The 17,740-nt window shown below is 40.3% G+C and overlaps 2 protein-coding genes across 2 annotated transcripts; one reads left to right on the top strand and one right to left on the bottom strand.

Moving 5' to 3' along the window:
• The first annotated feature begins 260 nt into the window (after nt 1-260).
• Nucleotides 261-13,099, top strand: LOC145449109 (nuclear inhibitor of protein phosphatase 1-like). Its single transcript, XM_080327583.1, has 10 exons — nt 261-445; nt 4,007-4,067; nt 4,465-4,618; nt 5,739-5,849; nt 6,842-6,930; nt 8,137-8,263; nt 10,196-10,260; nt 10,666-10,768; nt 11,621-11,733; nt 12,554-13,099. Exons 1-10 carry the CDS (start codon nt 375-377, stop codon nt 12,686-12,688), a joined length of 1,029 nt encoding a protein of 342 aa, XP_080183709.1. The 5' UTR covers nt 261-374; the 3' UTR covers nt 12,689-13,099.
• Nucleotides 13,100-13,248: 149 nt separating this feature from the next.
• Nucleotides 13,249-16,420, bottom strand: LOC145449108 (adipocyte plasma membrane-associated protein-like). The gene has a single exon (XM_080327582.1). The coding sequence runs from the start codon at nt 16,383-16,385 to the stop codon at nt 15,261-15,263; it is 1,125 nt and encodes a 374-aa protein (XP_080183708.1). The 5' UTR covers nt 16,386-16,420; the 3' UTR covers nt 13,249-15,260.
• Nucleotides 16,421-17,740: the final 1,320 nt, after the last annotated feature.

The following is a 17,740-nucleotide window of genomic DNA, read 5'->3' as shown; positions in this document are numbered from 1 at the left end:
AATATTTGATCTTAGCTCAAGTGAATCATTCCGACAACAATGACTCAGCGATTTCGGAAATATGACGTACGCATTTTCTGGCAGAATCACAGTGGTCCAATACTGGTACAATGCTCCAATAAGCCTCATTTGAACCTACCGCCAGGATCATCACGTGGAATCATTGCAAAATTACCTTGTTTCAGCCAGTGTTCATGGTTTATCAAAAATTGATTATATCTGTTACTGAACCTCTTGGAGTTATAAGCTGATCAATAATAGCAAACAAGTCTTTTTTTTTCTCGAAATTATAGAGAAATATACGAATATTGATTCTTAAACAAGTTATCAAACATTCTCAAGTGACAATACTGCTACCACTTCTCACGGTAGTGATGGCAAGCAAAGTGAGAGCTACTGGGAAATTTGCTACTCTTGGACAGGGGGACTATGAAATTCCGTCGTGGTAAGAAATTCATGTTGAATCATAAAAACCCATCTTAAATAGAATTTATTGTCTGTGAAATGTGGCCGTTTCAAATTATAGCTACATCAGTATTTGTTTAAGGCCCCAATGACTAACTGCCTGGATTTCATGTGATGATCCCACTTCATGAAACCCTAATGATATTTATGAGTGCTCACCATTTACCCAATTCAATCAGATACGTGTAAGATCACAATTTTGAATTCCTGCCCAAATATTTATGAAATGGGATTTCTATGGCATTCGATGTGTTCTTTCAAAATTCAACTGCTAACGTAATCGTGTCTTTTTGAGTCACAGGATCGCAAATATTCCACAAATTCCAACGATGTGGTCTTTGACGCTTACAATGCTGTCAATTAATCTTTTGCATCCCAATTTTATTAAATATAGGCTATTACTGGGAAAGGATTAGAATACAAGATCTTTGGATGGCAGATACCTGAAAACTAGCCTATTAAATGAGTTTGCGTTCCTTGCTTACTTTAATTGAATCACTATATTATGTAGCGTCTTCTCAATATTGCCGTAACATATACATTTGCATGCGAGGACTTGTGGTTTTCTAATGCCAATGTTTATGACTCATGTTCAATATCTCTATTTGATTTTTTTCATTTTCATGTAAATTAATCAAGTAAAATCAAGTCTCCATTATGTTTTTATTTCACTACTACTCGATCAGCTGTTGTGATGAGCGTATTCCACTTTTGTTATTGGAATAGCAGTAGGCCTCTATGCTATAATGTATAAGACTAACAAACTTTGTCGCCAAATGATCGTTTTGGCCCTGCTGTTTTTGTTTAAGTTAATATCATCAATTACAATGTATTTGTGGTAGAAACAAATTTGCAAGTGTAAACTATTTCTGTGCCCCTAATCCAGTGGTTCTCAACCTTTTTGACCCGCGGACTATTTTCAAGCTCGCCTATGTATTCGCGGACTCAAGCTTTATATTAACGAAAAGTAGGTTTTTTGGTTTCTATCCACGAGAGTGTATTACGGTAACAATAGAAAAGCAAGCTCTGTTTTCACCCAACCCACACTTAATGAGAGGCTTGTCCTTGATCTTGCTTGACAAGTTTATCAAATTCCGGAATTATGGTTGTCAATGTAGGCTCACATCTGATGTGATCTTCTGGTTGTAGTCTATTGCTATACTTCTTTTGTTTACCGTGAGAGTTGAAAAGCCAGATTCCCACAGGTAGGCTATGTGGCCGGAAATAGAAATAGCAAAAGAGCTGTTTCTGCTTGCTAGCAAAGATCTGAAAGACTGTGCTCCATCGACTGCACATTTGGCCAAAATTGATTCAAGGAAGCTTTTTTAAACTTGTCTTTCCATATCTATCGGCTTGCAATTCAAGCAACTGTTCAGTAATGCAGTCCATATCTGGAGTTCTACTTATAGACCACTATAGATTGTCTTTGTGATTAGCACATTTCCCTACGATTTATCAATATCCGCCGAATAACGTCTGTGAGTGAAAGAGTCGCAATAATCAATTACCAATACTCAGCGTATATCGCGCCGCAAACGTGTGCTATGTGCCTACGTGCAGGACCGTAACACCACTTCGTCAGCCCCCCCCCCACAAAACGTTGGTTTTGGGCCCCCACAGGGTGATAAATCTAACTTATTGGGGGGGCTTCGCCCCAAACGGCTTCGCCCCCTCTTCCGATACCTTTTTACCCCTACTTCTCAGCTAAATTTTTGTACTGTTGAGTTAGCCATCTCGTTTCGAATGAACCGCGCGAAGCGCGAAAATATTCTACATTTGGTCAACATGATCGGGAATTGCATATATATTGATGTAAACTTTTTATCATGTCTCTGCTCATGTAATCAGATTTACCGGTAGAACTGAGTGAGTCGTTTCGGAAAATGATATAATTCATGCGTATTTTTTCTTGGGGGAAGGGTACCTAATAATCAAGAAATTCGACACCATTAAATCCCGCTTAGCGCGATTTTTTTTAAAGTTGCATAAATTTAAAAAAAATACTCTATAATTTATGTTAATTCACGAAATAGTTTTGGCACCCTTCGAGCTCGCCACCCAATTATGGAGGTTTGGGGTGTGGCAGTTACAGTCCTGCATACGTGTGTTTGAGGAACTGTCCTAGGGGTTTATACCTGGCATATTCGGTATGTAAATTGTGAATACTAATCATTAAATTCCGAGTCCATTCGTACTAAATTCAAGTCAATCCGACCAAAATTGTACAGTTTATGACCATGATAGAATCGCTTATGACAATTTTAACTATAGGCTACCTCGGACATAAAGTTTGAAAAATTCCAGTTGGCGATAATAGGGGTTTATACCTGGCATGTTTGGTATCAAACCAGGAAGATGCTACAGATGTGCAAAGCATACCCGTTTTGCTTGTGATACTTACAACCAACTGGTTTGCCCAAGACACAGAAAATCTCAGAAGAACGAATATTATTTGCAGTGCTGTTTCGTTGTTCTTGCGTTTGAAATATACGTGGTGAAACATCGCTTATTGAGGTATCTCTGATATTGCTTTCAAAACTATATTCGCTGCAGTATAATTTATTCACGTGAAGGCATTTCGTATGGCCCTTATCAACAAGAGTCGGCACAATAAGAAGCATATAGAGAGATTCAATTGAAATCCAAATTGACAAAATGTGACGTAACAATGCAATAATAAAAAGTAACGGTAGCTGGCCAAAGTCAGCTGTACCAGTACTCCGGTAGTCATAATAAAGGGATAAGAAAGAATCAAATTATACAATACACAGAAGACGTTACATAGACAATTAGCGGTATATAGATTGTATACAAACTCGTTCTCCTTCTTATGGTGGCGTTAATTCTTGATAAGGGAAACCTGAAAAGCCACCGAGGTAATAAATTCTACTGCAATGAATGTATAGTTCTGAAAGCACTATTCAAGTTGAGTACCGCCAGTCACATATTTGAGGCATCTATGCATTTTTTATGACAGCTATTAAGGTTACTGACATTTCAAAATAGGTATTACGCAGCCTCATTCTCAAATCGGAATTTGACGAAACCGGACCAGGACGGGGCTCGTTCACTTTCGGACCAAAAAGCTATTTTCTCCGTAAGGCTGCAATGACTTTGGTCCGAAAGTGAACGAGCCCCGTAGGTCCGTCAATTACATGTTCCGAAATCATATCGGAAGTGGAAGAAATAATTGAAAATTTTGACGTTTCGGTAGATTTTCGACTTCTCAATCTAAAACTAAGTCCGTAGACCGCTAGATTAAGATCCATGATCGTTTCTTAAGGTCTTATCGATATAAAATTACCTAAAATAATATATTCACTATGAGACTGGCGTCTTTCCATTGAAAAACACGAGGAAATACAAGGTTGACAATCTGTCAACGTGTGTGCCGATAAAGTTACTTAAAATTACTGGGCTCGCGGACTCACCCAGGACCTTCCGCGGACTCAAATGAGTCCGCGGACTCGGGGTTGGGAAACACTGCCCTAATCTTTACTTGTTCCCATTTTCATGTAAATATTCTTATTTTTTATTCCAGGGCAGGTGTTGCGCCATCCGGGACTCACTTGAATGTTATGAAGGGAGAGAAGCTAGTGGAAGTTAGTATGATCTCTGATTTGATCATGTCCAGACCCAGTGACTTGAAATGAGTATAATTGTTGCATTGGTGTAGGTGCTCGCATGGGTCGGAAAATTGTGATACTATCTAATACTTTGAGGATCGAACTTAAAGTTTCAGCTCCGAATGCGTGACCTGGTATAGTTACGGTTGACTGAACTCTCATCTTGCGTGATATAACTTACTATAAAAATCTTGTATCTGCTCTTATTCTTAATCCTGCTTAATCCTGTCCCTACAAGAATGATTGAATACTTGAATAGTGATAGATTGACTGATTTTCGCCAATTTACAATTACAGACGTATTACAACGTATTGAAATTCGTTTTAAACCACTAAGCCGACAGTCAAGTATGCCTTTCGATACCATTTCCAGAAACTGATTATCGACGAAAAGAAATGCTACGTTTTCGGCCGAAACTCGGATTCTTGTGATTTTATCACGGAACACTCCTCGTGCTCGAGAGTTCACGCGATACTCGTGTACCACAAGCATTTGAAGAGAATGTTTATTATCGATTTAGGAAGCAGTAAGTACAGATGAATTATTGTTAAGAACGTTTCCGTATCGGGTGGAATTGTCCAGTGGTTGGCAGACTGTCAACTGAAAATTTTGTCAAGTGGGACGACAGCTTTTCTTGCTCCATATCCTGTTTTAATGAGTTGTGTGGTTATAATGGTAATGCGTACAGGTCTGTGTTGATCACAGAAAATAAACATCCCATATGTTTTTTGTGGAGAGTATTTTAATCTGACAATTGTAACAAGTAACACTATCTTAAAATACAGCATGTGCCTAAATATTTGTATTGCGTTCTTGAACTTAAAGATCGTAGGCCTACTTTGAAAGCAACCATGCTTTCTCGACTATGTCCTGTGTGATGTCATTCAACATATTACACTAACGGTGACAAAATCAACTACTGTATTTCTTCAAAATATATTTGCAGAATAGCCATACGCTGTTAATTTTCTTGACGCTGATATTATTACAGTGTGTAGCAAGTAACACTCAATTTTACTCAACCACACTGTGGGGAACTGTGGATAATGTTGAGTTATTACAAACGACTATTTGGTAACTTTTTATTATGCTCTGGAAACAAACTGAGAAACCGCTATCAATTAGAATTTTCTCTGATGGAGTAGTATTAATCAATTACTGTAGATAATCTGGATACATCTGCATTGAGGACTCAACAATGGTGTTTGTGATTGAAAAACGTCTGTCCTATAATGTTGATTTGTTCTTAACTAGCCTACCGTAGTTATATTTCCAAGAAATTTGTTGACTTTTAGATGCTGGAAGTAGGAACCTATGATTAACTGCTAATGTGCGCAAACCCTTGACCAAACTACTTATGAAGCTACTCTCTCGAGTACTTTTCCGACTTGCATTACTTACTTATAGTTCAGTAGAAATTCACTGCATTACTTCTACTTGAGTACCTACGCTGAATACTTTCACCGCCACTGTTGATTAGCAATTTACATCACTAATATGTTAACCCTTATTTTAAGTCGTGCAACTGTATTATTATGTCGAACAACACCTATCACCATCAAGTATTACTTAGTAATCGTCACTACACACACCTTATTTAATTTTGCAGTGTAAAAAATTATTACATGTCTGTCTATCCCTTTCAGCTCACGGTTCGATGGTTGGAAACGTCAGATTAGAAGCCAGAAAGCCGACACCGATACCTTTCGATAGCTCGATACATTTTGGGGCTTCCACGCGACATTACATCTTGAAAGGTATGTTGGCTCGCTCTGATTGTGTGTCCAAAAAGTCCAAAAATAGGAGTTGTCTTGATTTAGCCGATTCATCGTTGACAATTTTGATGAACACGTATGGTCATGTGAAATATGGTTTGCATAGGTAGCCTACTTAGGCATTGCATTAAACGTGATTTTCAACTGCTATATCCTGTCCTTTGAGAATAGAGTTTGTCATGTGCTTTTTTCATCAGAAGCAATAATGTAACTTCCGTAAAATACAAATCACAACTCTGACTCGAATCTGTGTTGCATTTAGTCAAGAGGAAAGAATAGGACCATACCTTTCAATGCTAACCTGAAAGTGTGGATGCCTTTGGTGTGTACTAGCGGCCTGTATTTTAATTATGGGATGTATCTTATACACAAAGTCTGTCAAAGTATCAACATTGCTACTCAAGTAGGAGTTCCAGTAGTACCATATATTTCAAGTACAGGTAACGTGTCAAAACTACTTCAATTGGAAGTATAACATTGAAGGTCTGAAACTACTCGCGTAGCCTACCGTATGTAGTTTTCAAAGGTAGATTTGGTTGCGGGTTTGCAAACCCTTGGCAATTGATCAGTGGTGCGTATTTTCAAAATTGCAAGACGCATTTGCACGATTAATGCAACATAGATGGTAATGACGTTATTTGAAACAAATGCAATCTTCGAAAATATATTCAGCAGTCACTGTTCTTATGACGATTGCAAACGTAAAAGTTATACATATTTGTCCCTAAACTATTTTATATTTTTGTAAATCTGTAGTGTAAAAAGTTACCAGTTTTGCCTAACTATCCGATGTCGAGGTCGTCTGAACGTATAACCATCGGAAAACAGTGCTAGTAGGGAAAACCTAATTCAGTAACTAAGAAAGTGCAGGTACTTCGCCACTGATTGCATCTGCTTATGCACAGCTGCATTCGATTTCATCGATATTTTGTTTGAGCGGCTCACTGCAAATGTTATATTTTGTGCCTACACAGAGCGTCCTCCGGCCGCCGCTAAAGAGGAAATTCGTATGGAGGAAGAGCAAATAAAATTCGGATTGCCAATGGAAGAAGACGAATTAGATGTGAGCCTGCTTTCCTGCGCGCCGTTTGTCTGGCGTATTGTAGCAAAACGAGCGTCCGTTTCATTCTGTCGCGTTTTCTGTGTTTATACTCCTGCGTATTTCATCTATGGTCATTGATTGACTGGTCAGCAGAGCAATAACTCTTCAGTAAATCACTTGACCAGCAATTACTATGGGAGGCCAAAATCGAGTCGGCCTACTTGAGTGATCAGAGATTCCAGGCCGAGTAGATTATTAACAGGTTTGTGACCAAGTCATAAGTCAATTTGACTTTTATAGTTTGGACTCGAGTCAAGTCCGAGTCCAAGTCAGCGAGTAGAGCCGGGTTCTCAATCTTGGGGGCGTGAATTCATCAAAATGGGGGCGCCAAGCCGTGGTCAACCAAAAGTTTTCTTCGCGCGCTGCACGATTTACCGCCAATTCATATTTCTTTCTCTGTGTATAGACCGAATTTCATATTTGAGAATTCTCTCATCGCTAGCATTCTGATTGCATTTAATGATATGACGATAAGGGGGGCGCAAAATTTTTCACTATTATAAAGGAGGGCGTGTCTAAAAAAGTTTTAGAACTAGTGGAGTAGAGGGCCGAGTCCGAGTCATTATGTTCACTTTACGGTTCAACCTGGTTCAATTCACACTTTTCAACACTGCTCGAGTAATATTGAATGACTCACATTCATAATATTCGTAATTTTATTCAGTCTGAGCGACAGTTTCTGGCCCTATTTTCCAAGTATCAGGACTGATAGACGAATTACCTATAATGTGGTAACTTTACCATTAATCGAAGTTTAAGTTACAATGGAATCTCTTTCTTGGCCATCCTAGTCTTGAGCCGTATGACTTGGTTCGTGCACAATGACTCGACTCGAGTCATTTTACGCATTTGAAAAAATGACCAAAGTCGATTCGAGTCATTGCAACCCTGGCAATTAAGCTTGGAATCAAGCAATCAAGCACCGCTCATGAGGATATGGTAAATCTACTTTATACTTTTGAAAATTCTAATTCTAAAAGAAAGTTTTGCCTATAAAACTGTTTAAGTAGAATGCTGCAAGTGGGCAAAACTCCAAAAAGTAAAAGTGCTTACTGCTTAGTTACTGACCACGTCTGTGGCATATGAACGCTAGACTGAACCGCGTTTATTGTGCATATTATTTGTAATTCGGTTGACTCGAGCTTGACTCCGCAATTTTGCTTGTAGAATCTCACGGAATACAACACCGCTCATAACAAGAGAGTCACAACGATCCCGGTAGAGGAACCGCCCAGGATGAAGAGGAAGAGAAAGTCTATCACTTTTAACGAAGAAGAAATTATTATCAATCCGGGTCTGTTCACAGTTCCAAAGCGTGCCGTCCCTGTATCCCGCTAACATGCCACGTAGTCATACACTATTCTATGCTACTCCACTCCCAACCACACGCAGGCGGTAACGTGACTTCTATCTGTCCGAGTACTCGATTTGATTTTGCCTCATCCTCGTACAACTTACTAGGGCGGGTATTTTTTCAAACTCGTTTATCTACTCCACAATTTTTTAGGTAGAACTACTTGCTTTTTAGCTTCATGTTTTGTAAAGTAGGCAGTAGTTTTAAGATGCGCATTAGGGCTGTTGAAAAATCCAAATCTTGCTTGCTAGGCTATTAAATCGTCAGGCTTCCTAAAACACAATGCACATCAAATTTGAATCCATTCGAACCGATAGTCGCGAAGCTATTACAGTGTTAAAATTTTGAGTTTATTACAAATTATATAAAAATAAATTAGTCAAAATTTACTGGCTACCCCTTGAAATTGATACGTTGTGTACAAAAACGCTGCAAAACAAACTTGACTCAATTCCAACCGGAAGAAGCGAAGTTATTTGAGTTTTTCGTCGATAATTTTGGGATTACCCACCGTGAATGCTATTTTTTCAAATCCGAAATTTCCAGCTGCATTAACTTCGCTTCTACGGGTTGGAATTGAGTCAAATTTGTTTTGCATCGTTTTTGTAGACAGGGTATCAATTTCATGGGATAGCCAATCAAATTTGACAAATTTTTTTTCGAATAATTTGTAATAAATTCAAAATTTTAAATCTGTAATGGCTTCGCGATTACCGGACGGAATTGATTCAAATTTGGCGTGCATCGTTTTCTGATAATTTAATCGCCTAGCAAGCAAGTTTGTAAAAAATGTTATTTTTTTAACTACGCATACATCAATTTCATGAGTGAGATTGTCATGTCTACTGGGCAAAAGAGCTCCCGTCACACGGCGACTGAATATATATTCAAGTGCACCCGTTTGTAGTGTCATTTGACATTTGTGTCAGTTGTGAAGATGCAACCTGCATTCTCAAACGTGGCCACCGGCCAACTCCGTCGAATAAATGGGGCGAAACATGATCGGGGTCCAGTGTTTGGATCAAGTCACTACCTTCGAGTCACGAGTTATTTCGAGTCATTGCACATTTTGACTCGAGTCGAGTCAAGTCAATCGGTTTTCGAAGGTGACTCGAGTCAAGTCCAGTCAAGGCACGAGTCAAGTTGCCTTTTCGAAGTATGAGGCATGATTACGTCATTACATTTTGTTAGCTGACTGAAGTACAGATTGAGTGGTCATTGATTTTGAACCGATGAACAAATATAGAGTTGAATATACATGCAAGAAGGCGCTGTTTCGCTCACATAAAGGTAGCCTCAGTTTATAGTTACCAACTAAAATAGAGAATAGAGAAACGAATTGATAAGATGCAATACATTACCCTTTACCCATTTACATATTGATATGATACAATTCGAGACTGCGCCAATGGTTGAGGAGTATATTAACTATATTCGAATTCAAAATCAATAAAACAAGAGGTTTAGTTAAAGTAGATAATTTTCTAATATATTACTTTATTACAAGTTTACGACAACGTAAGCTGTAAGCTTTGATCACTTCGTTTGCGGTCAATTTATTCGCGAGAGAACAATGGAGGCTCAGTAAAACGCACGGTCATTGAATGATTGGTCGCTCTCACGGGTTACGCCTGCGTTTTGCGAACAATCCGAACATATGCAAGATACAGTGATTTTTATCGACACCGATTATTTGATGACTTGAAATTGACTCGTGAATTTTGCTCCGAGTCACGACTCAATCCACATTTCTGACACGCCAAGTCAAGTCATTTTAGCTAAGTGACTCGAGTCATCTCAACACTGTCGGGATCTGATCATGATCCGATTTTCTTAGGGGAATCAAGGAACTAATATGCAATTATATTACAGAGGACATTGACCCTAACGTCGGCAGATTCCGCAACATGGTATCTGTTCAAGTCATACCTTCCAAGGTAAGAAGACCACTTATAGGCACACGGTTCCAGTTACGTGTTTGACAAGTTTTGCAAGGAGTTACTCGTCATCAGAAGTCGTGACTCACAAAGTATTTAAGTAGATTTTGCCCACCAGTATACTCGAGTATGTTATTAGCATCACAAATTGTTGTTTACAGAGGTATGATATACTTCTGTTCGACTGGCAGCGCTAGTTTCTTAATCGACTACAGTCTGATTGCAAATAACGAAGTTGACTGCCACTATTTAGAAGCCTGTCGGACTGGAGACGCTAGATTCTTATTCAAATGTAGTTTGATCGTAGATTGGTGTTTTTTTGACTTACTGCCGTAAATCAGAAGTTCTAGTTGTAATCTTCAGGTTACATCGCCCAAGCTTACTCTCTTTAATGTTTTTTCATAGAAAATGCGTGGTGAGGGATCTGGTTTAGTCCCGCTGTCCTCTGAAATCAACAAGCGAGTCCAAGAGTTTTACAACCAAGGATTGTACGAAGAGCTGGAGACAGGTAAGCCGTAATGGTGGCGCGGTCGCAAGACTTTGCGTTCGTCCCGTGTCCCACACGTCAGAAATGAATATTAGGAATTGCGTTTTCAAGAACGGATGTGGCATTATCAATATTCCTCAGTTTCGAACAAAACGTACACATATCAAGTCTGTTACAATGTGTGATGTCATATTGTTTGGTATCTCGGCACTCGACCTCAGTCGGTGAGGGACTCGCTTTTGCCTACCCTTCCTACGACAAGTCCTGGTTTACGTTTGACCAAAACTGTTCTCGGAATTTTCGTTTTTTCCATTCGTCCTGCCTGTAGACCGGTGGTTCCCAACCTTTTTCGGCTCATCGTCCCCTTTTCAAGCTCCACGCCGATCATTGCCCCCCAAATATTGGCATACCACGATATCGCCCACGTTGGGAACCACTGCTGTAGACACTATCTACTGCCGGCGTTATGTCGCAATAACCGACTGTACATTGGTATGTCAATTAGTACCCATGCTTGCTCGTGTCGTTGGTCAGTGGGCCATCAGCGATATCAATGTGAAAATCATTGTGGGGCATGGTGGTATCAAGGTAAATTGCTGAATATGAACCTTATTGCCAAGTTATTACGTTCTTCACCCAATCCGTTATCGGTTTAATACCGATAACAACACTTGAGCATGTGACTTAACAACTCAAAAAACTACCCGAACCTTAACCCTGAATTTAACCCACATGTTCAAGCATCCCATTCTCATTTTTGCCATTGACCCTGTTATTAGCCGCACATGAAACATGGAATCACATCTTATAATTATGTGTGTTTGTTAATGGAAGGGTCCTGCCCAAATCTGTTCATCTTCCTTTTCCGCACAGACAAAACTCCTACGAAACCGGCCACCGTGACGTCTCCATCCGCAAAGACTGCGGTGACAGGATTCTCCCTGCCGCTGCCCAATCCTGCCCCGGACGTCGAAATGGAGCCCGAGGTGAGCTAGCCTGTTTCATAATTTATTCTCCAAGGAGAGCGTGTCATATGTGCCCTCTTACGGTTTTTTGACCCTTTTCACGAACTAGAACCCCTTGTGCGCAATAAGATTTAGAAGTGATGTCGTAAATTTCTTCTGAGTTATGAGTGGAAGTAGCTTTTGAAAACAGTCATGGTGATACAGAAGGCTACTTCGCCTGATTGTCATTGTGACAATTTTAAAAATTGATGCGAACATGTCCCAAAATTACTTTATTCATTACAGAGTGAGTAGTTAGCGTAAAAAACATGCAAAAATACAGCCTTGAAGGCCATAGTAATTCAGGGCCAATTTTAGTTTGGCCATAGTACAATCTTGGAGTCGAATTTACTCAAAATACACCAACCTAGTTTGTGCCAACACAAGGACTACCATCTAAAAATCGTATTTTGAGCGTAAGCTATCTCTTCACCCTAGCCTGACTGTTCGAAATTTCATGCCGGTGACGTTAGATTTGGTGATACGATTGTTGATATGCAATGTTCTTTCCAATTCTCTTGCTGACCTTTACCTCTGACGAATGTCAGCAGAAAATATTCAGGTTTATTTCAGTATGAATTTTTCCAATAGCACAATCTCCGTCCGAAAGCACAGCCTGATATTCACAATTTGGTCGCAATATCTATTGATTTTAATGGCCAGGTGTAGTTTGGTTGTAGTATACTATTGTTTTCGACCAACCAAAATACGGCCACATTTTCAAAATCTACCCATGAAAACGGCCAACCCGTGGACACAATTTCTATATCAATGGCATGACCAAACTTGTTTCTTTCTCCAGGTGAAAATCCAGACTTCTCTCAAAACTACTCCAGTCGTTCGCCCGCGGGTCGAGCCCGAGAACTCGCGGCCCAAAAAGAAATACATGAAGGAGGCGTGGCCCGGCCGGAAGCCGACGCCCGCCCTGCTAGTATGAACGGGCGCGGTCGCAATCCCAGACGGGTTGCAAAAATTGATGCAGACTGCATAAAGCGACCGATCGGCGGAGGTCGAGACTCGATGCTTTGGCGACAAGCCACAAAACACTGGCGGGTTCGAAAGCCTAGTCTGCCAGCCATCATTGTCAGGCGTTGACCCGTGGCTGCTACAAAATGGGAACGAATGCGACTGAAAACATTGCGCCGCGAGCAGACATCATTTATTTACTGTTGGATATTGCTGCTTACTGTTTTCACGTGTAGTTAAATGGTTGTCTATCGTTCTCGTTCACTCAAGGTGGAAGAGCACGGCACTCCTTGTTTCTCTCTGTGTATAATTGTAATTACTAGTGTCCCTGATAACCTTGATATGCCTACTATTTCAAGACGATTAAAATGCCTTGCTGCTATATTTGTAGTTTCGATGTCGATATATATAGTTATGAGGCTTGTGCTGTTGCGAACTTACTCTCCAAGACACAGCAATTACTTGGGCGGCTACCTTTCAAGCCAGTCGTTCTCTACCTCTCTCCTGACTAGCATATATCATTCACACACATTACACGCAAACTATTCTTGTAATAACATTGGGAATAAGCTGACTGGGCATAATGATTCCAAGTAGCAGTAACAGTCGGTTATTGAGCACCGCAATTAACTATACATTGCTTTCGACGAAAAACTATTGGTGGGAATTACCGTGGCGTCACATCGAAGCCTTGAAACTTCAATTGGCTCTAGCATAGGGTTACCATATTTCAGAAACACAAATTCTGGACACTCTTTAGCGCCCACTAGTGGATTTCAAAATGAGTAATGACGTCACACGAGCAAAGCTTTGCTCTGAGACCAGAGGTGCTGGTCACGATCCGGAGCAGGAGCGTGTTGCCGTGTAACGGGGACCGAAAGCACTTGTTTACAGCCTCCTCCTGCCCAAATATACAATGATTTTGAGCCCACACCATAGGGCAATCGATGCAACTTCTGGGTGGGGAGGGGGTGCTTGCTATATGAATCTGGTTTCTATATGCATTTGGTCGTTAAATTATTTGAATGAATTCTGTCAATAATATTGGTCGTTCCATATATTACCACATAGCTACTGCTCTCCGCCCACATGATCAGAGTTAGTGTTAGAGCTGGTGGAGGATGATGAGTTCGAAATACAGGGAGCGTAATTGCACATGGTCAAGTCATGTTCATGTCCTACTGATAAGATTGTTTATCACTCTTATGCCGGTGCGCCCCACGGAGCTTTATAAACAGCCAACATCTAGTGGTTTCAAACCTTTTATGGTCGCGACTCCATCTCCAATTTGAAAACCCTCCGTGGCCCAGATCAGAATTTGATGAGCTGATTACTAAAAGAAGTCAGCACCTTCACAAACCCCAGAATAAAGGCAGACGACCACCCCCCCCCCGTTTGGAACCACTATCTTTGAATCAAGCATTTAAACGGTTTTAACGATCTCTAGGAATTTACCGTTCTCCTTTCATTGTGATTACAATTAGGCTTATTCCAGTAAATGAAGGTTGTTTTTATTTATATTTTTTTGCAGTTTTTGCGAGGGTGGTGGTCTCCATATCAAAATCAATAATTGTGATAGTAAATCGCGCGCAGCGCGAAGAAAACTATCGTGCATCGCATAAATATTCCCAAAAAATATTGTTTTTATGCTGATTTACGAAAAAATTATGAGCCTACGTCAACTCTTCAAAATTCCGGACATTTGGCATGTTTTAGAAATTCCTACCGGACTCTAGTTTGAACAGTGAAATTCCGGACGTATGGCAACCCTACTCTAGCATAACATTCAAATCATGTAGTGTGAGGCTATGCACATCTTCAGGATAGTATTTCAATGCAAAGTGTTCGGGCATATTGTATGCTAGGCCCATATGGTAAAAATTAAGGAAACATGCAACTGCCATTATTTTCATTGTGATCGTATGAACGGTGCGGTACATTTTTTAACTTGACAATTAGATCTTGATATGTATGAAGTATTGGTGAGTGGTACTCCACAGGACTCGGCTCGGAATCGAATCAGGTACTTGATTTGGCCGGCCCTAGTAAAAATTACTGGAAGGATACTTAGAATCACTAAACATTTCAACAAATCCACGATATATTTTCTATTCAATTTACAGTACAATATATAGGGAGAAGGAAGTTCCAAAGAACATCACACAATTGGTTGCGGTAGTCCTACTTGATATAAATACTGAGACGCTGGGGAATGTAACAAAATGATACTGGATTTGAGTGACGGAATATATCGTAACAAGATACAATCCCTGGCCCATCTTGTCATAGCTCCTTGAAAGGGTCAGATCTGTGAGCGTGCTGGTACTTTGAAAGTGATAGGATTCAGTGGGCATCTGACATATACATAATTGCATAGTCGATGTGGGAAATTCCACATCTGGCACGTCAAGTGGTCCGATTTGACGGGTAGGCTATACAGCAAAACGTTGCATACTTGGCACAATTCAAGAACACAGCACAAAAATGTTGAATCACAAATGCACCTGAATTACACATAATTCAGTTTACTGCGGAGCACATCGTCACGTTTGACATTTGACCATGTACGCCTCACGGTAAGAACCCGCAAATATCTGGCCGTCTTTAGTCTCTAATATTTCTGAAACTGTATTCGAGACTTTACCAGTAAGGTCATGAACGGCGCCGATAATTTTACCGTGCTGATTTATCTTCAAAGCCATACCTATTTTTGTATTGGACAGCGCTCTGATCCAGGACATAGGTAAAATCCCAGTCACGATTTGTCTTAGCATGGGGTGATCCATTACAAAATCAAAGAGTTTCGTCCTGCGAATTGGTAGTGCAATCCAATATTCATTTTTCGCATTTTTACGGATGTTATCGGGATAACCTGGTACTGTGACATAGTTACTAACTTTTCCGAGCCTAGTGTCTATAAACAATACACGAAAACGTGTGGTTTCACTTACTAAAGCAACTTTACCATTGTCTAACAGCTGAACGCCATTAGGGAAACATAACTTGTTCGCTAGAAGCTTGATATTACCGCTTTTGAACGAGTACCGAAAAAAACGTCCCTTACATGACCCTTCAAGCAATTCAAAATAAAGTTCATGCAAATTCCAACGAGAGCTGGTATCGGTGAAATATAAATACTCCCCGTCTTGAGAAATGTCAAGATCGTTAGGAAACTTCATGGCGGGCGCTACATCGTCAGGTTTAATCAATACTTCGATTTCTTTTGTGGTCAATTCAACAGAGTACAATCCGTAATATGCGTCGACGATGTATAATTTTCCTTGGTGCAAGCGTATTCCGAGAGGGCGAGTTTTATAATGTCCATCAATAGGTTTGACTCCAGAAATCGGACCTGTGACGATATCTTCAACTAATCCTTCTCCTAATGCACCAGTGGCGCTCTTATGGATTTTTACAATACGCCCATCCAACAGGCCGGTGTATATGTTCCCATGCTGATCTATTGCGATAGATTCAGGTCCATGCAATCCATTTATACGATAACCTTTTTCCAGCACATTACTATGAATTAGATCTTTCACGGGTTCCGCTTCTTCTGGACGTTCCACTATCTCTGCAGTGATAGGTGATTGATAGTAACCAAATACTGATAGTAGAACAGTGATCACAGTAACAGCAATAATTCCATGATTTTGTATTGTTCCCATATCCTTCGGTTGCCTCGTTGACACCGGCCGACAAAATAAAATTTTCGTTGTTGCTGCTGCCTTAGTTTCGCTCGCACAAGCTAAATCAAACGTACAGGTACATTAGTTCTATATGAAGGAAAACTACAGACCAACAGACATTTATTGATTCGTCAAACATAAAAATTTGACTGGAGGTGACGATATGGGCGATATGGCCTTGCTACTCGAACTGCACGTTCACGCCACGCATTCTCGGGAAAGCTAGTTCCGTAGGCCTCGAGTATGTGTCTTGAAACGAGCAATACCATCAACATACTATTTCCTTTTTATATATCACAATCTTGTGGTGTATTAATCTGATAAAATTGTTAATAACCTGAACTGTATGGCAAGTTATAATTCCAACCAAGTCGTGTTTCCGAATTTTGTTTACCAAATGCAGCCGTGGATTGCACGCATGACCGCATAAGTGTCGTAATGTGTTTACGTCGTGTCGCGAGAGAGAGAGAGAGAGAGAGAGATGTTGATCATATCGTCATTTGATATCTCATTAGAACGCTGTACTAAAAATGCTTGTAGCATCACGAATCCGTGAAAATTGGCAAGATCAGTATTCGTTCAGAAAGCGAACATCGTTTTTTCTAAACTCATATTTGGATTTCGAATATCTCATCTGATCTGCGGAACAGAGAAGTTTGTCATTTGCGTCATTTTGCCCGAAATTAAAATGCCAACTCATGATCTCATATTGAGAGTTCGGCCTTGTCGCGTATCATATTTTACTGAATTCCCGACTGTTCCTAATATATTACTGTCATTTACTTTTACCGTTCTGCGTTCGTGTTATAGGAGGCGTGTGTCGTCTGATAACCTGTTAAGAATTGTAACCTGAGTCCCACGTAATTCAACCAGTAATCTATCCACCATCTGCATCTTTCTACATCTTAAAAAGGCATTTGATACAGTGGATAGATCAATACTCTTGGAGAAATTATCTCACTATCAGGGCTTTGGAGCCGGAGCCGGAGCCCGGAGCCGGAGCCCCGGAGCCGTGCATTTTCACCGGAGCTGGAGCCGGAGCTCTACATAAAATTCAGCTGGAGCCGGAGCCGGAGCTGGAGCCCGTTATTTGAGGAGCAGCTCCGGCTCCGACCTATTTCATTGCCGTTATATATATATGCAACAACCACATCTGCTGATTTATCATAATTGAACAGCAGGCCTGAATTTTAATGCTGTGCACAGCAATGGCATAGAGTAAAGTGCGTTTTAGTGCAACCATAGTGTCCTATATGGTGTCGACACAAGCAAATCGCACGGTTCAATGAAATTGTATCACGTCACAGTTTGCATTTGGCTACAGGCAATTTGAC

This window comes from Botryllus schlosseri, chromosome 10 (assembly GCF_051294905.1).
Source record: "Botryllus schlosseri isolate E-star chromosome 10, Bs_hap1, whole genome shotgun sequence".
NCBI classification, from domain to species: Eukaryota; Metazoa; Chordata; class Ascidiacea; order Stolidobranchia; family Styelidae; genus Botryllus; species Botryllus schlosseri.
The sequence above is the reverse complement of the archived record's forward strand: the minus strand, read 5'-3'. Positions and strand labels throughout refer to the sequence as shown.